A 23,521-nucleotide genomic window follows, 5' to 3' on the forward strand; every position below is an offset into this window, starting at 1 on the left:
AGGCCAACGTAGTGGCAGATGCTTTGAGTAGGAAGCCCCGAGTAATCATGGCATCGCTTATGGTACAGGAGTGGCTCATGTTGGAAGCTGCATCCGAATTTGATCTTATGCCCACAAGAGGTGGACATGAAATCTTTCTCGGTAGTATGACCTTACAGTCTACCTTGATTTCCAGGATCATTCAGGGTCAGGCACTTGATGAATTTGCCCAGGCGAGGATTGCGGAAATGACTGCTAATCCTAATGTGGAGGGCCCTTCTGAGTGGGCTACTAGAGCAGATGGGGGGTTGAGATTTCGAGGAAGATTGTATGTTCCAAGTGTTGATAACCTCAAGGAGGAGGTCATGCGGGAAGCTCATAGATCTCGATACACGATACATCCAGGTGGTACTAAAATGTATATGGACCTACGAAGACAATTTTGGTGGTATGGAATGAAGAGGGATGTGGCGGAACATGTGTCGAAGTGTCTTACATGTCAGCGAGTGAAGGCAGAACATCAGAGGCCTGCAGGGATGCTACAACCATTACCGATTCCTGTGTGGAAATGGGAAGATATCTCCATGGACTTTGTGACTGGATTGCCTAGGTCCAGGCAAGGTTATGACTCAATTTGGGTGATTGTGGACCGATTGACGAAGTCTGCACATTTCCTTCCTGTGGCAAAAACTTACTCAGGGGATGCGTTGTGTAAGTTGTATGTGAATGAGATAGTAAGGCTGCATGGTGTGCCTGTTACAATTGTTTCTGATCGGGATGCTCGTTTCACTTCAGACTTTTGGCGTAGATTCCATAAGGCATTGGGCACAACTTTAGCTATGAGCACCGCATTTCATCCACAGACAGATGGGCAAAATGAGAGAGTGAATCAGGTGATGGAGGATATGCTTAGAGCTTGTGTGATGGACTTTAAGGGAAGTTGGGCGGATCACCTACCATTGATAGAGTTTGCCTACAACAACTGTCACGCCCCCAAATCCAAGGCCAATATTGTACTGAAATATGGCTCGTGAATTTGTGACGTGAGTCAAAACAAATAAAATTTTCTTCTTGAATAAATCAACAAGAAGTAAAAGAAATTATATACATCTTTGAATAGTACTTTTATTAGAAAACAAAAATCGGTAATATATTTACATAATCAAAGTTAAGCAAAATTCAAATAAGTACGGGTATTTACTAGAAATAGTAGTAGAAAAACATTATTTTATCTAGTAGGATCATCCCGTTTCCCCAAGCATCTACTCAAAACCTGAAAACAAGAAGGTGTAGCATCATGAGCAACACAAGCCCAGTAAGTACATATACCACCATCTTATATTAATTTGCCTTACAAAATGATGCAAATTGAATAACAAAGTAAAAATGATCGGCAGTCTTCTGTCAACGCACTTTGTAATAAATACTAATATCATCGTACCATCTCCTTATTGAATCGACAAGTAATGCATCACTAATAGATGAAAATAACCTCAAAACAATGTATGCTCAATTATCTTTTCACTTAGCACCGTAACATATTAATAATATATATCGCAGACAGATATTTGATCAAAATAATATAAGTACACTTCTCTTCTTAGTGAATTTTCAGATTAACTGGTAACAATTCATAAATACAAGTGCTAGGGTCCAACGTACTATACCCAAAGCACAAGTAAGCCAGGTTGATTGGTAACAAATCACAAATCCACGTACTAGGGTCCAACGTACTATACCCAAAGCACGGGAAAGCCGCAGCATACTAGGGTCCAACGTACTATACCCAAGTATGTATACTCAAAGTAAGCACCCTTCCTAAGAGTATAATAGTGCACTATCTGTAGGGACTAGGGCCCAAGGCTAACTTCCACATAACACCAAAACACGTTTACCAGTAATTCACTTAAGCACGGGGTAGTACTAATCACCCGGCTTCACAACTGTACTTCTCAAACATAATCAAATTCACAACATACAATCTTTATGAATTATAGATCATAATATATGTATATGTACTCACACATATAGATACATATACTTAGGAATAATCTCATATGAAAACATGTGTAACATAATTGTATATCACAAACAAGTAAATTCACTAGCAAACAACATAATTAAAAAGAAGCTTATACATAATTGAAATAAAGTAAAATAGGTAATAATAAAGCACAAGTATTAAATAAGTAACTATAAACAATTTAACAAAATTATATTATAGTTAGTATTTCAGTCCTTATGTCCAAATCCATTGAAGTTCATCAACCGTATTCATGTTTCTCCGATTAGAGTCATCAAACTTCAAAATGTGTTACGTTGTCCATCACAAGTCCGAATTAGTCAAATGAGTACACCGTTTCAAAGGGTTTTTCACAAGGAATTCAATAATACAGTCCATGTAAACATGTGCAATGTGTCCAAGTCCAAAAATGAAGATTTTCCAGAACAGTACAGTAATCGTCACTCTTTACTTTAACCTTAATTTCATATATTAATACGTCCTGTAGTTTTGACTACTGCTCTTGATACTCTCCAGATTTAAAGTTCAGATTATAAGCTTCGTTTTGATATAAAGAACATTGAAAACGGATAAGAAATGAGTGAGATATGATAGTTTGAAGTTATGAACATCATATGAGTTTTCCGGTGAAACCAACCGGAAAAGTTTTGAAAGATTCATTGTTTAATGCTTTAAAAATCATTTAAAATGTAAAATTAAGATACAAAATCAATTAGAAATCATCTATATGAACTTGATTAGATAAAACAAGAGTAAGACCAGAATTTTAGTATTTCCGGCAGCCGGAAAATGCATGAACTCACCGGTTTCTGGAAAAAGTTGCCGGATTCTGGAAAAAAATGGAAAGTAACAATTTTCTTTTAACCATAACTTCTTCGTTTCTTAACCTTTTTCAGTGATTCAAAATCCCAAAATGAGCCATTTTTCATGTAGATTAAGGTAGCATAACTTTCATCAGCAAATACATAAGTTTTATGCACGAAAAATTGGATTATGCAGCAGTGACGTTTTTACACCATTTTATTCTTGGTTCTTCAAATTGATCAAAATTTAAGGCAAAAGACTATAAAAGAGTTTTCATATACTTACATGAATATCTTTTGAAGTGATCAACAGGTGATTGGAGGCTTGGCCACGAAATTGAGCTTCACAACTTAAAGAACCTAAGAGCTTAAGCTAACTTTCTTTAACTAAAGATTTCTTTCTTTCCAATGAGTTTCTAAGTGAAATTCCTATATGAATGAGAATGGGATGAAGTTAGAGCAGGAAGTAGTGCTCTTTTATAGACCCAAAACAACATCTAACCTTAGTCAAGTTAGTTTCTAAGCTAGCTACTTACCCTTGGTGAATAGGAGTGTGGTTAAGCTCCAAGTGAATAAACAAAGACTTTTAGGCTAGATTTTTATGTGTTAGAGATGATGAGATCAGCTGCTTTCATCACAAAGTCATCTTCACTTTCTTTTTATGTTCTTGAAAAATGCATGTAAAGCTTGTCATTTGGTTCTAAGATTTAATTTCAAAATGAATAAAACTAATCAACTCAAATTAAAATGCTTAGGAATTGAAATGATTTAGAGAAGTGTAATCTATAGGCATCTACATGAATTATAAATGTTGAGATGATCCAACACTCAAAAAGGTATTTTCGTAATAAACTCATGAGTTAGAAAGTCATGAGATGAGCTTTTTGAATTATCAAAATCTTCACACAAAAAAAAAATGTTTTCTAAGATATATGAACTGTCGAGATCATAAAAATGCAATATAATTATTCCTAAAAGTTCGGGTTATTACAGTCTACCCACCTTAAAAGAAAATTCGTCCTCGAATTTTACGTAGGTTTCTCAATCCAATACAGGTGGTGGTTCGTACTTAGACTATATCATGACATCCCTAATAGTACTTGAAATCTTAAGGTATTATACCATTCCGATCTATTTTGCTACCATGTTGATATATTAGACGAATACATAAATCTAACTTTAACCTCTTGGTTTTCTCCCAAAAAGTATTCACCAAAAGTATTTGTGTATTTCCATTCCCCTTGAATGAAAACTGAACTTCACATGGTGAGCATAACTTCCTCTTAAATCCTATATTGTTTGGTGTGCATACTCTTTCTCAATATAGCAGTCTGGTGCTAATGTAGAGGTGTCATCTTTCATGTATACATAGTTTATGAGTTCTCACCTTGAGTTCAAAATATTCGGTAGGCTATTTACTTAAATCTTGAATGATCTATACCTATAGCAGTCGAGGATCTAAACTCGTATCTTTCTAATATTCTAAAAGGTTGGAAGTTTCCTAAAGCATTAGGTCAAGATGTTGCAATGTAGCTAGGTTTTGGATTCTGCATAACAACCAAGCAAGTTTTCTTCTTCTAGCTAACACTATCGCAAAACAATAAATGAGTTTATCTCTCTTCTTCAATGTTGTTCAAATCTTTCTCAAATAAAAGTTTCATCAAGTAGTTCCCAACTAAAAACACTCAACTGAACAAATCTTATATCTAAGAACTTTTCACCAAGCCTATTGTATCCCTTGGTTCGATTCTTTAGGTTGTAGAGAATACTAATCGACCTTTAAGCAATGGGTAGATACTAAGCTTATCTTCATAGTGGTAGTATGCAAGTGCGAGGGCACTAGAAATACCGAACTTTCGGGACCATAATGTTGGAATGGTTGAGACCTAAAATATATTCATCAAGAATCTGGACAAGGTAATTATCCGCATGCAAGGCATTGCATAAAACATTCTTTTCTCTCGGCAATTTACTGTCTTGCTGATAGCTATGGATGTATTTAGCCAGTCCAAAGGCTATAGTTTCTTTCAATTTGACAAGAAAGAAAATTCTAGTGACAAGCATGTTGATGCTTAACTTATTTATGGCTCTAACTCTCTTACTCTCAACTGTGTAGGAAACTTTTGAAAATAAGGATTCTTCCAAAATTGTACATTAAACATCTTAATTCAAGAAACTTAGGGTAGCCTAGATCGAACTACATGATAACGGACTTTCAAATCATTCCTATCTTAGATTATGTCATATTAGGTTACACTTAAACTTATAAAGGCTACAAAAAGTTACACCTCAAACAAGTTTATGGATAATAGCTCACATACTGCTAGGGCTAGAATTTTTGAACTTGGATAGGGAATAATTATTGTAAAAACCTATTCTTAGTAATCTAAACAAAATCATGATTCTAAACTTTCAACAAGAGCTAGAGCTTCAAGACGTACCTGTCACCTTTCATATCAATATCCTTCAACACATGAGAATAAATTTGAGTGGAAGGAAATCTTGCATGTCCAATTGTTTGAGTAATAGTCTTTTTCCATAATCGATCAATGCTTAAAGATCTCCCAAATGCACTAGGACCAATATTGCTATAAACTAATCTTATTCACCAATATTTTCACTAAATACTCCTCAAAATTTCTCCTATCTGTAGCCTACCCAGCAATTGTTTCAACCAATAATTCTAGAGCATTCTAGGAACCACTTAATCTGCTATAATAATGAACGCCATTTTCTTTCTCTCACGAGACTAATCTACAGATCCGAATTTTCCTAAAATAATTAAGTTTAACTTCCAAATAAAAGGATCTCTTCAATATCAATTTACCATAGGGATATCAAGCTAGCCCTAAACTGTTACTAGATCCTGGTTAAGCAATTCAACAACTACCTTATATGCTAAGCTCTTTTAGTGGAAGAGAAATTTGGGTGTCTTGCGAACGCTTAACAATTCTTCTAAGGCTTTAGTACTCATACTTCCATAATAGTCACGAGTACATCTAAACGAATCATTTTACTCTACTCATACTAAAGCATATAACTTCCACTTATTGTATATCTAATGTTATCCAAAACCACTTAGTCTCAAAAACTTGTGTCACAAAATCATATGCATAAATTACCATATTGACAAAAGCGTAATCATGGCATTATCACTGCTTGATCTATACAAAAAACAAAGGATCGATCAAACCTACTAGCCATATTGACTATAATAGTTTGATTAATAGAAGAACATTAGACAAATGATTCTTGATAATTAATCTCTTCTTTTCAATGAAACAAAACCCAAACAAATCACTATATCATCTCCTAACTTGATAAAGTCAGCATATAAAATATAACTGCAATCAAAGAATAGGGACACATAATACTCATCAAAGCTTTCGACAGCCTAAAAGGCATGTATATGCTACATATATAGTACCCACCCCGTTTATATATTTTTATTTATAGAAAGCAAAACTTAAAAGGAACTTTTGCTCTGATACCAATCTGTCACGCCCCCAAATCCAAGGCCAATATTGTACTGAAATATGGCTCGTGAATTTGTGACGTGAGTCAAAACAAATAAAATTTTCTTCTTGAATAAATCAACAAGAAGTAAAAGAAATTATATACATCTTTGAATAGTACTTTTATTAGAAAACAAAAATCGGTAATATATTTACATAATCAAAGTTAAGCAAAATTCAAATAAGTACGGGTATTTACTAGAAATAGTAGTAGAAAAACATTATTTTATCTAGTAGGATCATCCCGTTTCCCCAAGCATCTACTCAAAACCTGAAAACAAGAAGGTGTAGCATCATGAGCAACACAAGCCCAGTAAGTACATATACCACCATCTTATATTAATTTGCCTTACAAAATGATGCAAATTGAATAACAAAGTAAAAATGATCGGCAGTCTTCTGTCAACGCACTTTGTAATAAATACTAATATCATCGTACCATCTCCTTATTGAATCGACAAGTAATGCATCACTAATAGATGAAAATAACCTCAAAACAATGTATGCTCAATTATCTTTTCACTTAGCACCGTAACATATTAATAATATATATCGCAGACAGATATTTGATCAAAATAATATAAGTACACTTCTCTTCTTAGTGAATTTTCAGATTAACTGGTAACAATTCATAAATACAAGTGCTAGGGTCCAACGTACTATACCCAAAGCACAAGTAAGCCAGGTTGATTGGTAACAAATCACAAATCCACGTACTAGGGTCCAACGTACTATACCCAAAGCACGGGAAAGCCGCAGCATACTAGGGTCCAACGTACTATACCCAAGTATGTATACTCAAAGTAAGCACCCTTCCTAAGAGTATAATAGTGCACTATCTGTAGGGACTAGGGCCCAAGGCTAACTTCCACATAACACCAAAACACGTTTACCAGTAATTCACTTAAGCACGGGGTAGTACTAATCACCCGGCTTCACAACTGTACTTCTCAAACATAATCAAATTCACAACATACAATCTTTATGAATTATAGATCATAATATATGTATATGTACTCACACATATAGATACATATACTTAGGAATAATCTCATATGAAAACATGTGTAACATAATTGTATATCACAAACAAGTAAATTCACTAGCAAACAACATAATTAAAAAGAAGCTTATACATAATTGAAATAAAGTAAAATAGGTAATAATAAAGCACAAGTATTAAATAAGTAACTATAAACAATTTAACAAAATTATATTATAGTTAGTATTTCAGTCCTTATGTCCAAATCCATTGAAGTTCATCAACCGTATTCATGTTTCTCCGATTAGAGTCATCAAACTTCAAAATGTGTTACGTTGTCCATCACAAGTCCGAATTAGTCAAATGAGTACACCGTTTCAAAGGGTTTTTCACAAGGAATTCAATAATACAGTCCATGTAAACATGTGCAATGTGTCCAAGTCCAAAAATGAAGATTTTCCAGAACAGTACAGTAATCGTCACTCTTTACTTTAACCTTAATTTCATATATTAATACGTCCTGTAGTTTTGACTACTGCTCTTGATACTCTCCAGATTTAAAGTTCAGATTATAAGCTTCGTTTTGATATAAAGAACATTGAAAACGGATAAGAAATGAGTGAGATATGATAGTTTGAAGTTATGAACATCATATGAGTTTTCCGGTGAAACCAACCGGAAAAGTTTTGAAAGATTCATTGTTTAATGCTTTAAAAATCATTTAAAATGTAAAATTAAGATACAAAATCAATTAGAAATCATCTATATGAACTTGATTAGATAAAACAAGAGTAAGACCAGAATTTTAGTATTTCCGGCAGCCGGAAAATGCATGAACTCACCGGTTTCTGGAAAAAGTTGCCGGATTCTGGAAAAAAATGGAAAGTAACAATTTTCTTTTAACCATAACTTCTTCGTTTCTTAACCTTTTTCAGTGATTCAAAATCCCAAAATGAGCCATTTTTCATGTAGATTAAGGTAGCATAACTTTCATCAGCAAATACATAAGTTTTATGCACGAAAAATTGGATTATGCAGCAGTGACGTTTTTACACCATTTTATTCTTGGTTCTTCAAATTGATCAAAATTTAAGGCAAAAGACTATAAGAGAGTTTTCATATACTTACATGAATATCTTTTGAAGTGATCAACAGGTGATTGGAGGCTTGGCCACGAAATTGAGCTTCACAACTTAAAGAACCTAAGAGCTTAAGCTAACTTTCTTTAACTAAAGATTTCTTTCTTTCCAATGAGTTTCTAAGTGAAATTCCTATATGAATGAGAATGGGATGAAGTTAGAGCAGGAAGTAGTGCTCTTTTATAGACCCAAAACAACATCTAACCTTAGTCAAGTTAGTTTCTAAGCTAGCTACTTACCCTTGGTGAATAGGAGTGTGGTTAAGCTCCAAGTGAATAAACAAAGACTTTTAGGCTAGATTTTTATGTGTTAGAGATGATGAGATCAGCTGCTTTCATCACAAAGTCATCTTCACTTTCTTTTTATGTTCTTGAAAAATGCATGTAAAGCTTGTCATTTGGTTCTAAGATTTAATTTCAAAATGAATAAAACTAATCAACTCAAATTAAAATGCTTAGGAATTGAAATGATTTAGAGAAGTGTAATCTATAGGCATCTACATGAATTATAAATGTTGAGATGATCCAACACTCAAAAAGGTATTTTCGTAATAAACTCATGAGTTAGAAAGTCATGAGATGAGCTTTTTGAATTATCAAAATCTTCACACAAAAAAAAAATGTTTTCTAAGATATATGAACTGTCGAGATCATAAAAATGCAATATAATTATTCCTAAAAGTTCGGGTTATTACAACAACAGTTATCACGCCAGCATCGGCATGGCCCCGTATGAGGCTCTTTATGGTAGGCCATGTAGAACTCCTATCTGTTGGACAGAAGTAGGGGAGAAGGGACTCTTTGGTCCTGCACTTGTGCTGGAGACTACAGAGAAGATCACTACTATTCGGGATAGGATCCAAATAGCACAAAGTAGACAGAAGAGTTATGCAGACTTGAAGAGGAGACCAGTTGAATTCGAGACGGGTGATTACGTATTCTTGAAGGTCTCACCTATGAAAGGCGTAGTGAGATTTGGCAAGAAGGGAAAACTCGCACCAAGGTATGTTGGACCCTTTGAGATTCTAGAAAGGGTTGGGAAAGTGGCATATCGTCTTGCCTTACCTGTTAGCATGTCTGGTGTACACAATGTCTTTCATGTGTCTATGCTCAGGAAGTACGTCCGAGATGAGTCCCATGTAATTGATCATGGTACGATTGAGGTAAACACGGATGTAACCTTTGTGGTTGAACCTGTTCGTATCTTAGATAGGTCTACGAAGAAGCTTCGTAGGAAGGAGGTTAATCTTGTGAAGGTGCTGTGGAGTCATCATGACGAGGGTGATGCATCATGGGAGTTAGAGTCTGACATGAGAGTGAAGTATCCACAGCTCTTTGTGGAATTGGGTGCTTGAATTTCGGGACGAAATTCCTTTAAGGGGGGTAGATTGTAATACCCGGTTGTTTTCTTTAATCAAACTAAAAACATAATTATGGCATTGCTTTACTTTACATGATGGCAGCGCTTTACCTTTCATGATTTCAATGCTTTAACTTTCATGATTAAGCATAATTGATACGGCTTTTTGACCACGTTCTTAGCTAGAATGAAGCTCCGGCATAAGCACTTCATTTTCTCTCCAAAAAAAAAGAAAAACATATCTTTTCTCTCTCTCTCTCCCTTCCAAAGCCACCGAAACAGAGCAAGTTTCTCCAGCCTTGTTCTCCCTTCATCGACCATCTCTAGACGTCGGACCACTCCCCTTGGCTTCGCCTTGGGTCGCTTTACCTGCTGGACGTCGTCATCCCCTCCGGCACAGCCTCAAAGTCCGGCAAACCAGCTCGATCCGGTTGCACCCGAAAACGAAACAACTCATCCTCCTCGTGTTTCCGGCCACCAATTCCCCCCAAACTTCATCCTCGAGCTCGCCTCAACGTCCTGAAGCTCCCAGAAGTAACCTTGCGCGGCGGCACGGCCGGCAGCGACGGCGGCGACCCCGAGTCCGGTTTAGCTCGTTTTCGTTCCAAACTCGATATCTCGAGCTACAGAGCACCATTTCACTTGATTCTTGGCTCATTGAGCTCGCCTCATCTTCCTATACAAGCACCAAGAAGGATCGGAACTGGATCGAACGTTTTCACGTTCGTCGGAGCTCGACCCGTGCGGATCGAACAACCAACCTTCGGATCAAGATATCTCCAGCTATACACGATCGTTTCTTGTGATTTTTGGCTTGTTGAGTTCATAAGGAAGTTCTGAACAATTATCCAGAAGGGATCGAGGCGTGAGGTTGTAGTTTTCACGTCGATTTTGGAGCTCGCCGGTTTCTGGAAAAATTCCGGCCACCGACTGATTTTTGGTACATTTCGATCCCTTCCTGTCATTTTTTGGTCTTGTGCTAGTTATGAAAAGTGTCCAGAATGAGAAAACGAAGGGGACAAGCACAGCCCCGATACCAATTGTGGTGGTCGGCGGTGGCTCTGTCCCTAACTCCGGCGGCCCTTTCCGGCCACCTCCGGAGGTCAAAAATTTAGTTTTTGTCCATTTTATGATTCTATGTTTCGATACGATCATTTCGGCGTATTATACGCATTTTTCGGTTATCGTATGAATTAGTTATGAATTTTGAGATTTCGATCGATTTCGATCGTTAGATTTATGATCTGTGGAATTAGGACCGTCAGATGAACCTATAATTTTGATATGATGATCGTATGACTGCCCCAGAGGCTTTGTGTGGTCATGGGCGAAGATCCGACCGTTGGATCTTCGTATAATTGCTAAACAGTGATTAGGGAGGCGATTCGTGAGAATCCGTCCGTTGGATTTTCGTATAAATTAGCGGAGATGTTAGTAAGGACGATTCAGGAAGATCCGACCGTTGGATCTTCGTAATGATTTTTGGAGGATGATCCTAAAGGCGATCTGTGAGGATCCGACCGTTGGATCATCATTTGATTTCGATCCGACCGTTGGATCATCATTTAATTTCGATCCGACCGTTGGATTGTCGTTTGATTTTGTCTTTGAGTTATTGGCTAAGTTAAGGTCATGTTTGATTAGGTGATCGACGGTTGGATTTGGCGGACGATTCGTGAAATTGTATTTTGAGCTGTTAAGAAGACGCAGCGGGAATTTAGAGGTGAGTAAACCTCACGTGGTTCATATTACGAACCGAATAAATTTAATTACCTTATTTTGTCGTAATTGCGTGAAAATATTTATGAAATAAATATTTGTTTTAAAATCATATGGACTTGATCAACTACGGTCCATGGGTAAGTAAAATGATTTTTACTATACAAATGAATTTCTCGGTTTTATTGCATGTGAACTATAGTTGGTATTAGTGATTATCCCTGAGCGGATAATTACGTATATATATATTTACGTGATTATATGTGAATGGTGTGACATTGAAGAGTGTGGAATTGGGATGATTAAATTATTATGAATTGACATGTGACTTACCATATTTATATGTGATGAACATGATTGATGAGTTCTTGTTAATATTCATGATTTACATTGGAGGATGTATAGAGTTAGAGAATGTAGGGTTCTGAGGATGAGGTGTCCGAAGTTCGACGGTTAAGGATAACCGGAGTGTTTGTGTGCTGAGGACGGGGATGTCCAAGGTGCGACGGTTTATTATTAACCGAAGTTGTGTGCTGAGGACGGGGATGTCCAAAGCGCGACGGTTTATTATTAACCGAAGTATATGGTGCTGAGGACGGGGATGTCCAAAGCGCGACGGTTTATTATTAACCGAAGTATGTCGCATTACTTGCACCTAGGCCAAGGTGACTGGTAGCGATGTGGTTAGAGCTCTAACGTGCTGTTGGGATGGACCAAAGTGGTGTTATGTGGGTTGGGTTTTTGCAGGACCAGTGTGGTGTATTGTGATTTGGGGATTGTGAAAATGTATTCCTTGTGGTTTTACATGAGTGGTTTGATGTCTCTTTGCAGACGTAATACTGTTGAATTTTACTTGAACTGAAATTTAATAAATCAACAGTTCTTTCTTTTTACTCATACGGGCTGTCAAAAGCTTACCGGGTTTTGTGTTGTTGCAATCCCGGTACACTATTCAAACGGTGTAGCGGATAACCCTGCAGGTCAGGAGAACCAGGACGGTGATCGGGCAGCTTAGAGTAGTGTTATGTGAATTACAACATTATATTGTGAGTTTTGTTATGCTCATTTAGAGCTTTACAATTTTACTTTGTAAGAGTGAATTGTAATAATTAACTCGAGGTTCTCGAGTTTTTGTGTTGAGTGGCGAGTGGTGTGTTTGTTTCTGAGAAAAAAATTCAGAACGTTATTTGTATTAATTGTTTATTCATGTTTCGGATTTGAATTGGTTATTCAAAATTCGGGGCGTGACACATTGAAGCTTAGAGAATTTAAAACAAGGTGGAAAAGACAATTCCAACAAGAAAATCCAGAAATCATTGATGTTGAGTTGGATGCTTTTGGATATCGGGCTTATGATGCGGCTTTTGCAATAGCTATGGCAGTTGAAAAAGTTGGGAATGCAAGCTTTGGATCTCAAAAGGGAAATGCTTCATCTTTCAACCCTACAGATCTTGGAAGTTTAATGGTCTCTCAATATGGTTCAAACATTTCTAATGCCTTATCACTCACGAGTTTTAGAGGCTTGGCTGGCAATTTTAGTCTTGTTGATAGGCAACTTCAACTATCAACTTTTAAGATTGTTAATGTCAATGGTGGAGGAAGTGGAAGAGCAGTTGGGTATTGGACACCGGAAAATGGAAGGTTAGTGAAGCAATTGAATTCAACAAACAGTTGTAATGTTTCAGCTTTCAATTGTGATGCTCTTGGACCCATTATATGGCCGGGAGAGTCATTATCTGTTCCCAAAGGATGGGAGATCCCAGAAAACGGTACAAAGTTGAGAATTGGAGTTCCAGTGAGGGAAGGTTTTACAGAGTTTGTTAAAGTAACACCAAATTTGAGAACTAATACCACTGATGTCACCGGGTTCAGTATTGATGTGTTTAAGGTTGCAGTGGAATTGTTACCATATGCACTTCCTTATGAGTTGATTCCCTATGCATATCCTAATGGCACCAGCGCTGGCACTTATAATGATTTAATCCATGAAGTATATCTTGGGGTAAATTTCTTTACAATTGTGTTAATGCATACTTTTAATTTTTCTATTTAAATTTTTGTTGGAAAGATGTAAACTAATTTGTTTACTTAACATTTCTTTTCTGGTGGCCTACTTGATAGAATTTCGACGGTGTGGTCGGAGATGCAACAATTAGAGCAAACAGAACATTGTATGTGGACTTTGCAATGCCATATACGGAGTCTGGTGTAGTGATGGTTGTGCCAATCATAGACAGCAGAACCAAAAATGCATGGGTTTTTTTGCATCCTTTAACACGGGACCTTTGGATGACTACTTTGGGTTTTTTCATCTTTATTGGTTTTGTGATTTGGGTGCTTGAACACCGAATTAATGAAGAATTCCGTGGTCCTCCTTCACATCAAGTTGGCACAAGCTTTTGGTTCTCTTTTTCAACTATGGTTTTTTCACATAGTAATTTCTCATTACCTCACACTACCTAATTACTTTCTTTTTCCTTGGGTGAACCATGTGTATTTAGATTGAATACTTTCAACATGTTTTTTTTAATGTGGAATTCATTTGACATGTAGGGGAGAGAGTGGTGAGCAACCTGGGAAGATTTGTGATGATTATATGGGTATTTGTTGTGCTGATATTGACACAAAGCTACACTGCTAATCTAGCATCACTATTAACTGTCCAACAACTCCGACCAGCTGTCAACGATATAAATGATCTTCGAAGGAATGGTGATAACGTGGGCTACATGAGGGGTGCTTTTGTTTATGATCTCTTAAAAGAAGTAAAGTTTGATGATGCCAAGCTCAAGGCTTATGGATCTATGGAAGAAATAGAAGACGCTCTTTCAAAAGGGAGTGCAAATGGTGGTATTGCTGCAATTGTTCATGAAACCCCCTACATGAAGCTACTCATTGCAAAATATTGTTCCAAGTATACTATGATTGGACCAATATTTAAAACCGATGGCTTTGGCTTCGTAAGATCTCTCTCTCCCCTCATACTATCTTATTTTCTATATTTTAAGGTTTACAATTCCTATATACGAGATTCTAAAATTTCTCATGCATATGATTTTTTTCTTTGGTGGTGACTTTACAGGCATTTCCAAAAAATTCCCCTCTTGTATCTGACATTACACAAGCAATCCTAAATTTGACGGATGATGGATTGATGACAAAGATTGAAGATAAATGGATCAAGAAAGATAGTAACTGTAAAGACTCTAATGGGAATTTTTCTAGCAATGCTCTTGGTCTTGAGAGCTTTTGGGGCCTTTTTTTAATTGCAGGGATAACGTCAATATTTGCTCTAATCATATTTGTAACTTCCTTCTTGTACGAGCATAAGCATGTCTTTATGCACCCTGATTCAGGCACCTCTAAGTCAAAAAGGATCAAAACCATGTTTGAGATCTTCAACGAAAAAAAACTCAGCTCTCATACATGTAGAAGCAGCCAACATTCAGACAGTGGTGTTAGTGCTCAAGATCATGAAGTGAAAGTATCACCAAATAACAACTGGCCAGAAAGTCCACAGAGCTATACCAACCACACCGATGCGACTTATGTATTTTCTCGGGAACAAGAAACACCGTCTCATGGTCAAGCATCTCCGGAAACCATTCCAACTATTGAGCTTGCCATGACTATTCAAGAAACCCATGAAACTCTTGATACAACTCGATCAAGAGCATAAAGGAAATGAAAAACACAAGTTTATACAACTTTCCTTCTCTTGTCCTTGACTTTCTTTGCTCTCCCCATTTGGTTCTTTGGCAATTAGGGGTTCAATGGAGAAACTGTTTGCACCGTATTTCTATGATGCAATTTCGCTCGTCTCACATTTTTCTGGAAGGTAATAAAGTTGCGGACTTGTTAGCGAACTATGGTACTACTTCTGCAGCCTTGGTTTGGTGGGATTTGATCCCTGCCTTCATTCTTTCATCATGTAATAGTAACCGTTTAGGTCTTCCGCAATATCGTTATAGATGGTTTGTTCTTGTTTCCCTGTTATTACTCACTAGGGAGGTATTGGTTTAGTCCCCCTATCTTTGTATCTCTTTTATTTTTCTTTTAATAAATTTTGAGGCGATAAGGAGGTTTTTGCCTCCCTTATCCCTCTATTCAGTTGATACAACTTTTCTTCATGTATATAAGCATTCAACATTAATAAATAGTTAGCTTTTAATAAGAAGGTTGTATATCCTTTCGATCATCATCTTGTATTTATGGTTATTTATGTCAATGTTAGGGTGAAACTCAGAAACAGGCAACCCTTTTTGTTGGACTTTTGATTGTTATTGATCAACAAGAAGTTAATAGGAAAGTTGCAAACAAAAGCAAACTTTTCTCCAATCCAGAAAATATGTTTTACGTAGTGGAGGTTGAATGAGATGCCGTAGGGCAAAGATAATTAATGAGTTAGTGGTACCCATTCCAAAGATGAAATTCTATTTTTGATACAAAATGACATTTTGGGATAGGTAAAGTCATAGGTTAACAAAACGAGTAAAATTTTGTTGTGAATCTTGTTTGTATCTATATATTCCATTTTAGGATGGGATGCACATGAGGTCAAAGCTAGGTTCTTCTATAAGTTTCCATAGATGCATAAATGCTGATAAAATAAATTGGAAAAAATAAGCTAGCGTTCACATCTTTGATACTTATGTCAGTAACTAAGTTTGAAACAGTAACAGAAAAATGTTGCAGGAAATCAAGATATTGTGTGCCTAGTCCAAATATGTTTAGGATTACTTAACCTGGTTATAAACTTGTAAGAGTTAGCATATTCCTACTTGGACTCGAAGATATTGTACATGTAATCTTTTATATATAGAAACCTGTTTAAGTAAAATAGATTCGAGAGAGAATGTAGAGAGAATTGTAATGTATTATTGAGAATAGGAGCCCTATATATAGGGATTACAAAGTACATGTTCTAATGTTACAAGGAAAACTAATCCGAGTTGGATTAGGACTTCTAGAACCTTCTCTCCTATTGCTACTCCTAGTTTGATTAGGCACACTAATAGCTGATTTCCTTCAACACTCCCCCTTGTGCCACTCAAACTTGGTGGTGACGCTTCATCGGTTGCCTCGTTAAAAATCTTGCTCGAGTGAAAAAACCCTGTGGGACAAAAATACGCTCGAGGAGGAGAAAAAGAGTACAACACGTCCTCTACTCTTCGAGATCGAACATGTAGACATCATAACTCCCCCTGATGTCGATATCTCCCCCTGATTGCTACAATCATGAGAGTTCGGATAACTTTCTCAATCCGATGCTCTTCACATGTTTCTCGAAGGTGGATTTAGGTAACGACTTAGTGAATAAGTCCGCTACATTATCCTCTGATCGGATTTGATTCACTTCAATCTTTAGAAGTGATTGTTGTTGCTGATTATAAAAGAACTTAGGCGATATATGCTTGGTGTTGTCGCCCTTGATGAAACCTAACTTCATTTGCTCAATACAAGCTGCATTATCCTCATAAATGCATGTAGGTTCATCTGTGGTAGACTTCAAACCACAACTTCCTTGAATATGTCTAATTACAGACCTTAGCCATGTGCATTCACGCACAGCTTCATGTAGAGCAATAATCTCTGCATGATTTGAGGAAGTAGCAACAAGGGTCTGTTTTGTAGACCTCCAAGATATCGCAGTGCTTCCCATGGTAAAGACATAACCCGTTTGGGAGCGACCTTTGTGAGGGTCAAAGAGGTACCCTGCATCAGCAAAACCCATCAAAACATCATTGTCATTTTGATGGAGTGGGATAGGGTGAGGCCGGCCACCATGGACGGCGGCGGCGCTGGCGGCGGCAACATGGCCGGCGGTTGCTTCTTGGACGGTGGCTCTTTGCCTCTTGGGGTCCGATCCCAAATTTCCGTCATATCTTTTCTCTCTGTAGGGATAAAATAGACTCATATCAATCGTACCTCTTAGGTATCGAAAGATTGTCTTTACACCAATCCAATGGCGGCGTGTTGGCGCAGAGCTATGTCGAGCTAACAAGTTCACTGCGAATGAGATATCTGGTATTGTGCATTGAGCTAAGTACAATAATGCGCCTATTGCACTTAAATAGGGCACTTCGGCCTCTAATGATTCTTCGTCCTCATCCTTTGGATGAAACGGATCTTTTCCAGGCTCAAGATTACGACCGATCATGGGAGTACTCACAGGCTTTGCTTTATCTTCATTAAAGCGCCTTAGGATTTTCTGAGTATATGCAGACTGATAGATCAAAATCCCATCACTACGGTGCTCGAGTTCTAAACCGAGACAAAACCGTGTTTTCCCAAGATCTTTCATCTCAAATTCGGATTTCAAATATGTAGCAGTCTCCTTTAACTCATCTAGAGTTCCAATTAGGTTCATGTCATCGACATAAACTGCTACGATTGCAAATCCGGAACTTGTTCTTTTAATGAACACGCATGGGCATATTTCGTTATTAATATATCCCTTCCCAATCAAGTAGTCACTTAGACGGTTATACCACATCCGTCCAGATTGTTTTAATCCATATAGTGAGCGTTTTAGTCTTATTGAAAATGCGTTCCGTGGTTTAGAGCCACTTGATTTGGGTAATTGAAGTCCATCTGGAACCTTCATATATATCTCTGAATCTAGATCCCCATAGAGATATGCTGTAACCACATCCATAAGCTGCATGTCAAGTTTTTCGGAAACTACCAAACTGACAAGGCAGCGGAACGTTATAATGTCCATTACGGGAGAATATGTCTCCTTGTAGTCGATTCCAGGGCGTTGTGAGAAACCTTGCGCCACGAGACGGGCTTTATATCTCACCACCTCATTTTTCTCATTACGCTTTCTAACAAATACCAATTTGTGGCCAACAGGTTTTACATCTGGGGGTGTCTGCGTTATGGGCCCAAATACCTGTCTCTTTGCTAGTGAATCTAATTCAGCCTGGATCGCATCTTTCCATTTAGGCCAATCCGCTCTTCGTTGACATTCTTCGACAGAGCGAGGTTCGATATCATCATATTCTATGATTTCGTTTGCAACATGATATGCAAATGCATCATCAATTGCCATAGAATTTCTATCCATCATCTCATGTACACTAGTGTAATTCATGGAGATCTCTCTATTCTCTTAAGTTGGTTCTGACATTGGAGCGTCCCCCAATGATGTCTCTTGGACATAACCATAATCCAGAATATTCTCATGAGATGGATTATTTACATCGATGATTAATGGATTATTTTGTGCCAAACTCGCTTTCTTTCTTAGGCGAGAATCCATTGAACCTATAGGCCTTCCGTACTTCCTGGCAGGAGCCATGGGCCTAGCCACAACGTCACCATCACTATGAGATGGGACGTTGGCGCCATGCTCAATTGCCTTTGAGATGGTGTCATGTCCTCTAATTTTAGGGACATCAATCCTTGCAGGCACGTTTGCAGCAGGTATATGTGATCTCGTCACTTTAGCGATATCAGAAAATTCATCAGGCATCGATTCTGCTACGTTATGAAGATCGAGAATTCTCCGCACTTCAATTTCGGACTGTGCGATTCGGGGATCAAGATGAGACAGAGTGGGGACAGACCACGACAATTCCTGTCGTTCCTGTTGAACATTTATGTTCTTATCTCCCCCTAACGACCGGAAGACTGTCTCATCAAAGTGACAATCCGCAAATCTTGCGGTAAAGAGATCGCCTGTCAAGGGTTCTAAGTAGCGGACAATTGTTGGAGAATCATATCCAACGTAAACGCCTAATCGTCGTTGAGGACCCATTTTGGTGCGCTGTGGCGGCGGAATTGGCACATAAACTGCACACCCAAATATGCGTAAGTGTGAGACATCAGGCTCATACCCAGTCACCATCTGGGACGCAGAAAAGGGTTGAGTGGCAGTAGGCCTCAGACGAATAAGCACAGCTGCATGCAATATTGCATAGCCCCAAGCAGAAATAGGAAGATTGGTGCGCATTACCAATGCCCTAGCGACCATTTGTAGTCGTTTAATGGCGGCTTCTGCGAGACCATTTTGGGTGTGAACATGAGGAACTAGATGTTCAACTTCAATCCCAATGGACATGCAATAATCATCAAAAGTTTTTGATGTAAACTCCCCAGCATTGTCTAACCTTATAGACTTAATAGGATGATCAGGGTGGTGAGCCCTTAACTTAATAATTTGTGCTAGGAGTTTAGCAAATGCAGCGTTCCTAGTGGACAATAGCATGACATGTGACCAACGTGTCGATGCATCAACCAACACCATAAAATATCTAAATGGTCCGCATGGTGGTTGAATAGGTCCACAAATATCACCTTGGATTCTTTGCAAGAATGGTATATTTTCTTTAGTGTCCTTTGCATAGGATGGTCTCGATCCTAATTTTGCTAAAGAGCAGGCTTTGCAGAACGAATGATGGGCTTTAGAAACAACCAATGAGGATTTTGGTTGAGCCACGAAGTCACAATTGACTTTAGAAGTAAAAATTGGAGTCAGGGGAGCAGAGGTGGCGTCAAAGCCACCCTTGGGCCGCAGGGGGATGGCGGCGCCGGCTTGTGATGGCCGGACTTGAAGGGGAAAGGTGCCGTGAGGCGCAGGTGCTTCTCCTTGATCCAAATTTCGAGTTTTACTTCTTTTCGTTCTGAAAAATGGATGTCCGTGTGAAGTCTTTAATATACGGATCATCATATCACGACCTGGGTGTCCCAAACGGTTGTGCCAAAGCCTATATGTGTCCGAATCCCATAAATCATCTCTCATAACATGATTGGATTCAATAATTCGAATAGTGGTTGCATACAACCCACTAGATCGACACATAAGTTTCTCTAAGACTCTTTTATGTCCGTAGTCATTAGAGGTGATGCAAAGGAACTCTTGTCCATTCTCACAATGTGTTTCCACATGAAAACCATTGGCTCTTATATCTTTAAAACTCAATAGGGTTCTTCCTGCCCTAGGAGCGTAAAGAGCTTCGGTGACATTTAAAATTGTGCCATTTGGCAACATAAATTGGGCTGGACCTCTACCATGAATTAATTGAGATGATCCAGCCATCGTAGTCACGGAAGATCGAGATGGCGTCATCCATAGAAATAGTTGCCTATTTCGAAGGATGGTATGTGTAGTTGCACCTATCCACGAGGCATTCTAGCTCTCCGGGAAACATACTGAAAAATAATAAAGTTTGAAATTAAAATATGTCCAAGACATTGAATTAAAATAAATCGATACTTTATTAATAATAGCCAATGATTACATCAAAGTTTCGCGACCAAAATCTAATCCAACATAAAAATCAAATCGTAGACAAATCGTAGTCACTCTATCCGTTTGGTAACTCCAATCAAATATGACCAAGGAAGTAGAGAGAGATGTCGGTGGAGCAAAGCTCTCTTAAGTACCACTAATCTCAATTACTTTCCTAGACATCATATTTAATTAGATGCGCCACATAAGATAGAATTAATACAAAATGTCATTTATTGACTAAGGCATAATTGCCATTACATAATTCTTGGAAATATAAAGGACTACACTAATCAAAATCTGCAGCATCCTTGTGCAATTCCTTGTCAGATTTGAAGTCCGCTATGGTGAGATTGACGTTGGCATCATCACCATCTTCTTCTTCTTCGGCAAGATAGGCTTCATTCTCTCTAAAGTCTCTATATGCCTTGTAATGCGCAGCTAATTGTTTGCTTGCATTGCATTGCTTGAACCAATGCTCACTTGATCCACATCGATGACACATGTCATTGTGATTTCCTCCCCTTAATTGAGGTGCATTATTTGCACTTGGGTGGCGTCCCTTAGAGGGGTTGGCGCCATTCCCATGGCCTTGGGCGGCTCCTCCACGTCCTAGAGCCCCACAGCCTCCTCTCCCACGTTGCCATGTATTGCCACGTGTTCGTCCTTCATTCTGACGATTATCTTCCTTTGTAGAGCGGTTATATAGACCAAAATGTCCGTTGTGTCCCTTATTTTTAGGGTTCCGCTCCTTGCGCCCTCCTTTGGGTGCATGATTATAATTCGCCTCTTGAACACTCTTAGTTCCTATAGGCCTTGAATTATAATTCTTCACGAGGACATTATCATGTTTTTCAGCTACAGACATGATATTAATTAGCTGATGAAACCTCGTGATCCGTCCAGTATTGAATTCGGTTCGATATTGCTTCGATAGCAAAAATAGCTGAGACGGGGAAGGTGGAGAGAGTTTTCTCAATTAGTTCTTGCTTTGTGACAGGTTGTCCACAGAACCCCAACATGGTTTTGAGGCGTAGAACTTCTGAATTATATTCAGCTACAGACTTGAAGTCGGCGAATCGTAGATTGCCCCATTGAACTTTCAAGTCGGGGAGGAGGGTATCCTGAACATTACAAAAATGCTCTTCTAGCGCAACCCATAATTCTCTAGCATCCTTGATTGCCATGTACTCCAATCGGAGTGATTTATCCATGTGGCGTCTCATCAAGATGAGAGCGGTGGCATTATTCGTAGCCGTACGCTCAAAAATAAGCGCAGGATTTGGTGCTTGAATTACGGGTAGGATCCTTTTTGAAGTGAGATGGTTCTCAACATCCGTGACCCAACTATGATATTCCGAGCCAGTTGAGTCAAGTATAGGAAAGTCAAGCTTCGGCTTCGACATCCTGAAATCAAGAAGAAGTATATTAGTTTCGGAGTTAAAACTTCCACGACAACTAATAAATAATAAGATTTCCGAGCTATGCTACCAAGAAATCGATTTCCAAGAATGATTGGATTAGACCGAAACAATGATGTTTTAGATGGTCAAAAATCGATGGTTACGGACGCTCTTAGTCCGAAGTCTTACGAACACTCTTAGTTCGTTAATAGCGTGAATCCCCATGATTCCGCTTTTCAATGATCGAACCCACGTTATAAGAAAGGTGGGATGTAGAAGAAGGGAGGTTGCAAGTCCCCGAAGAAAAAAAGGAGAAATTAAATTCGGAACGCGGGAACTTTAATGTAAATACTTACTTGGTTAATTTGAAGCTTGAAAACTTGGAAGCTTGGGTTGTAGATGTCGATTGTGAAGTCTAGGTGGCTCGGTGTTGAAGTGTAGCCGGTTGGTAGTGTAGTAGCAAGGTATACGTGCAGCAGGGGCTGCGGTAATGCTGCAGGGGCAGCAGTGAAAGAGGAAGCTGGGCCGAGAGGTGCTGCAAGGCTGCAGGGGCAGCAGCAAGGCAGCGTTGCAGGGCCGCAGGCGCACGGGCGAGCAGGTGGGCATCAGGGGCTGCGCTGCAAGGCTCGGCTAGCACGGGCTAGGGGCTTTGGTGGTGGTGAAGAAAGATTTTTGGTTTTGGCTTTGTGGTTAGAACTCGTGCTGATAACGTGTTTAAGTAAAATAGATTCGAGAGAGAATGTAGAGAGAATTGTAATGTATTATTGAGAATAGGAGCCCTATATATAGGGATTACAAAGTACATGTTCTAATGTTACAAGGAAAACTAATCCGAGTTGGATTAGGACTTCTAGAACCTTCTCTCCTATTGCTACTCCTAGTTTGATTAGGCACACTAATAGCTGATTTCCTTCAACAAAACCCCTATTATTAATGAAAGTATCTCAATCTACTCCCGAATTCTCTTTCTCTAAAACATGTTATTTGCACGAGCCCTAACCCTGACCTCATGTGCCTCTCCTACACCACTGCTGCAGCCGTGAAGCACTGCAGCGCCGCCAACAAGCAACTCTCGCTGATCGGGATCGCAAGCCTGCAGCAATCCTGCAATAGGATCAAAATTATCGTTGCAGTCCTAGTAAACAACCTTCGCGAAATTTTCCAAGTAAGTTATATTAAACGTTCCTGGTTCATTTAAATTTCTCGCTTTCCTTCGAGGATTCTTATATTTGTAATTCTACCTCTCACATTTCTTGTAATGTGGGATTTAAAACCAAACTGTGGGGGTTCATGCTGTTAGCCAAATAGTCACCCTCAAGTATAAGGGGTACAAGTAATAGTATAGGGATTTAAGAAAGGTT

The 23,521-nt window shown here is 38.4% G+C and overlaps 2 protein-coding genes and 1 long non-coding RNA gene across 3 annotated transcripts; 2 read left to right on the forward strand and 1 right to left on the reverse strand.

Annotated features, from left to right (window-relative positions):
- Positions 1-1,013: 1,013 nt before the first annotated feature.
- Positions 1,014-9,051, reverse strand: LOC133734276 (uncharacterized). The gene is made up of 3 exons (XR_009858198.1): positions 8,431-9,051; positions 3,092-6,591; positions 1,014-1,252 (listed from the first exon to the last, which is right to left on the reverse strand). It is a non-coding gene; the product is annotated as an uncharacterized LOC133734276 (long non-coding RNA).
- A 111-nt stretch (positions 9,052-9,162) lies between these two features.
- LOC133730808 (uncharacterized) lies at positions 9,163-9,957 on the forward strand. The gene is made up of 3 exons (XM_062158327.1): positions 9,163-9,443; positions 9,555-9,636; positions 9,904-9,957. Exons 1-3 carry the CDS (start codon positions 9,163-9,165, stop codon positions 9,955-9,957), a joined length of 417 nt encoding a protein of 138 aa, XP_062014311.1.
- Positions 9,958-12,771: 2,814 nt separating this feature from the next.
- Positions 12,772-15,688, forward strand: LOC133734275 (glutamate receptor 2.8-like). The gene is made up of 4 exons (XM_062161901.1): positions 12,772-13,521; positions 13,641-13,953; positions 14,073-14,479; positions 14,602-15,688. The coding sequence occupies exons 1-4, from the start codon at positions 12,895-12,897 to the stop codon at positions 15,196-15,198; spliced, it is 1,944 nt and encodes a 647-aa protein (XP_062017885.1). The 5' UTR covers positions 12,772-12,894; the 3' UTR covers positions 15,199-15,688.
- Positions 15,689-23,521: the final 7,833 nt, after the last annotated feature.

This window comes from Rosa rugosa, chromosome 2 (genome assembly GCF_958449725.1).
Source record: "Rosa rugosa chromosome 2, drRosRugo1.1, whole genome shotgun sequence".
Lineage (NCBI taxonomy): Eukaryota > Viridiplantae > Streptophyta > Magnoliopsida > Rosales > Rosaceae > Rosa > Rosa rugosa.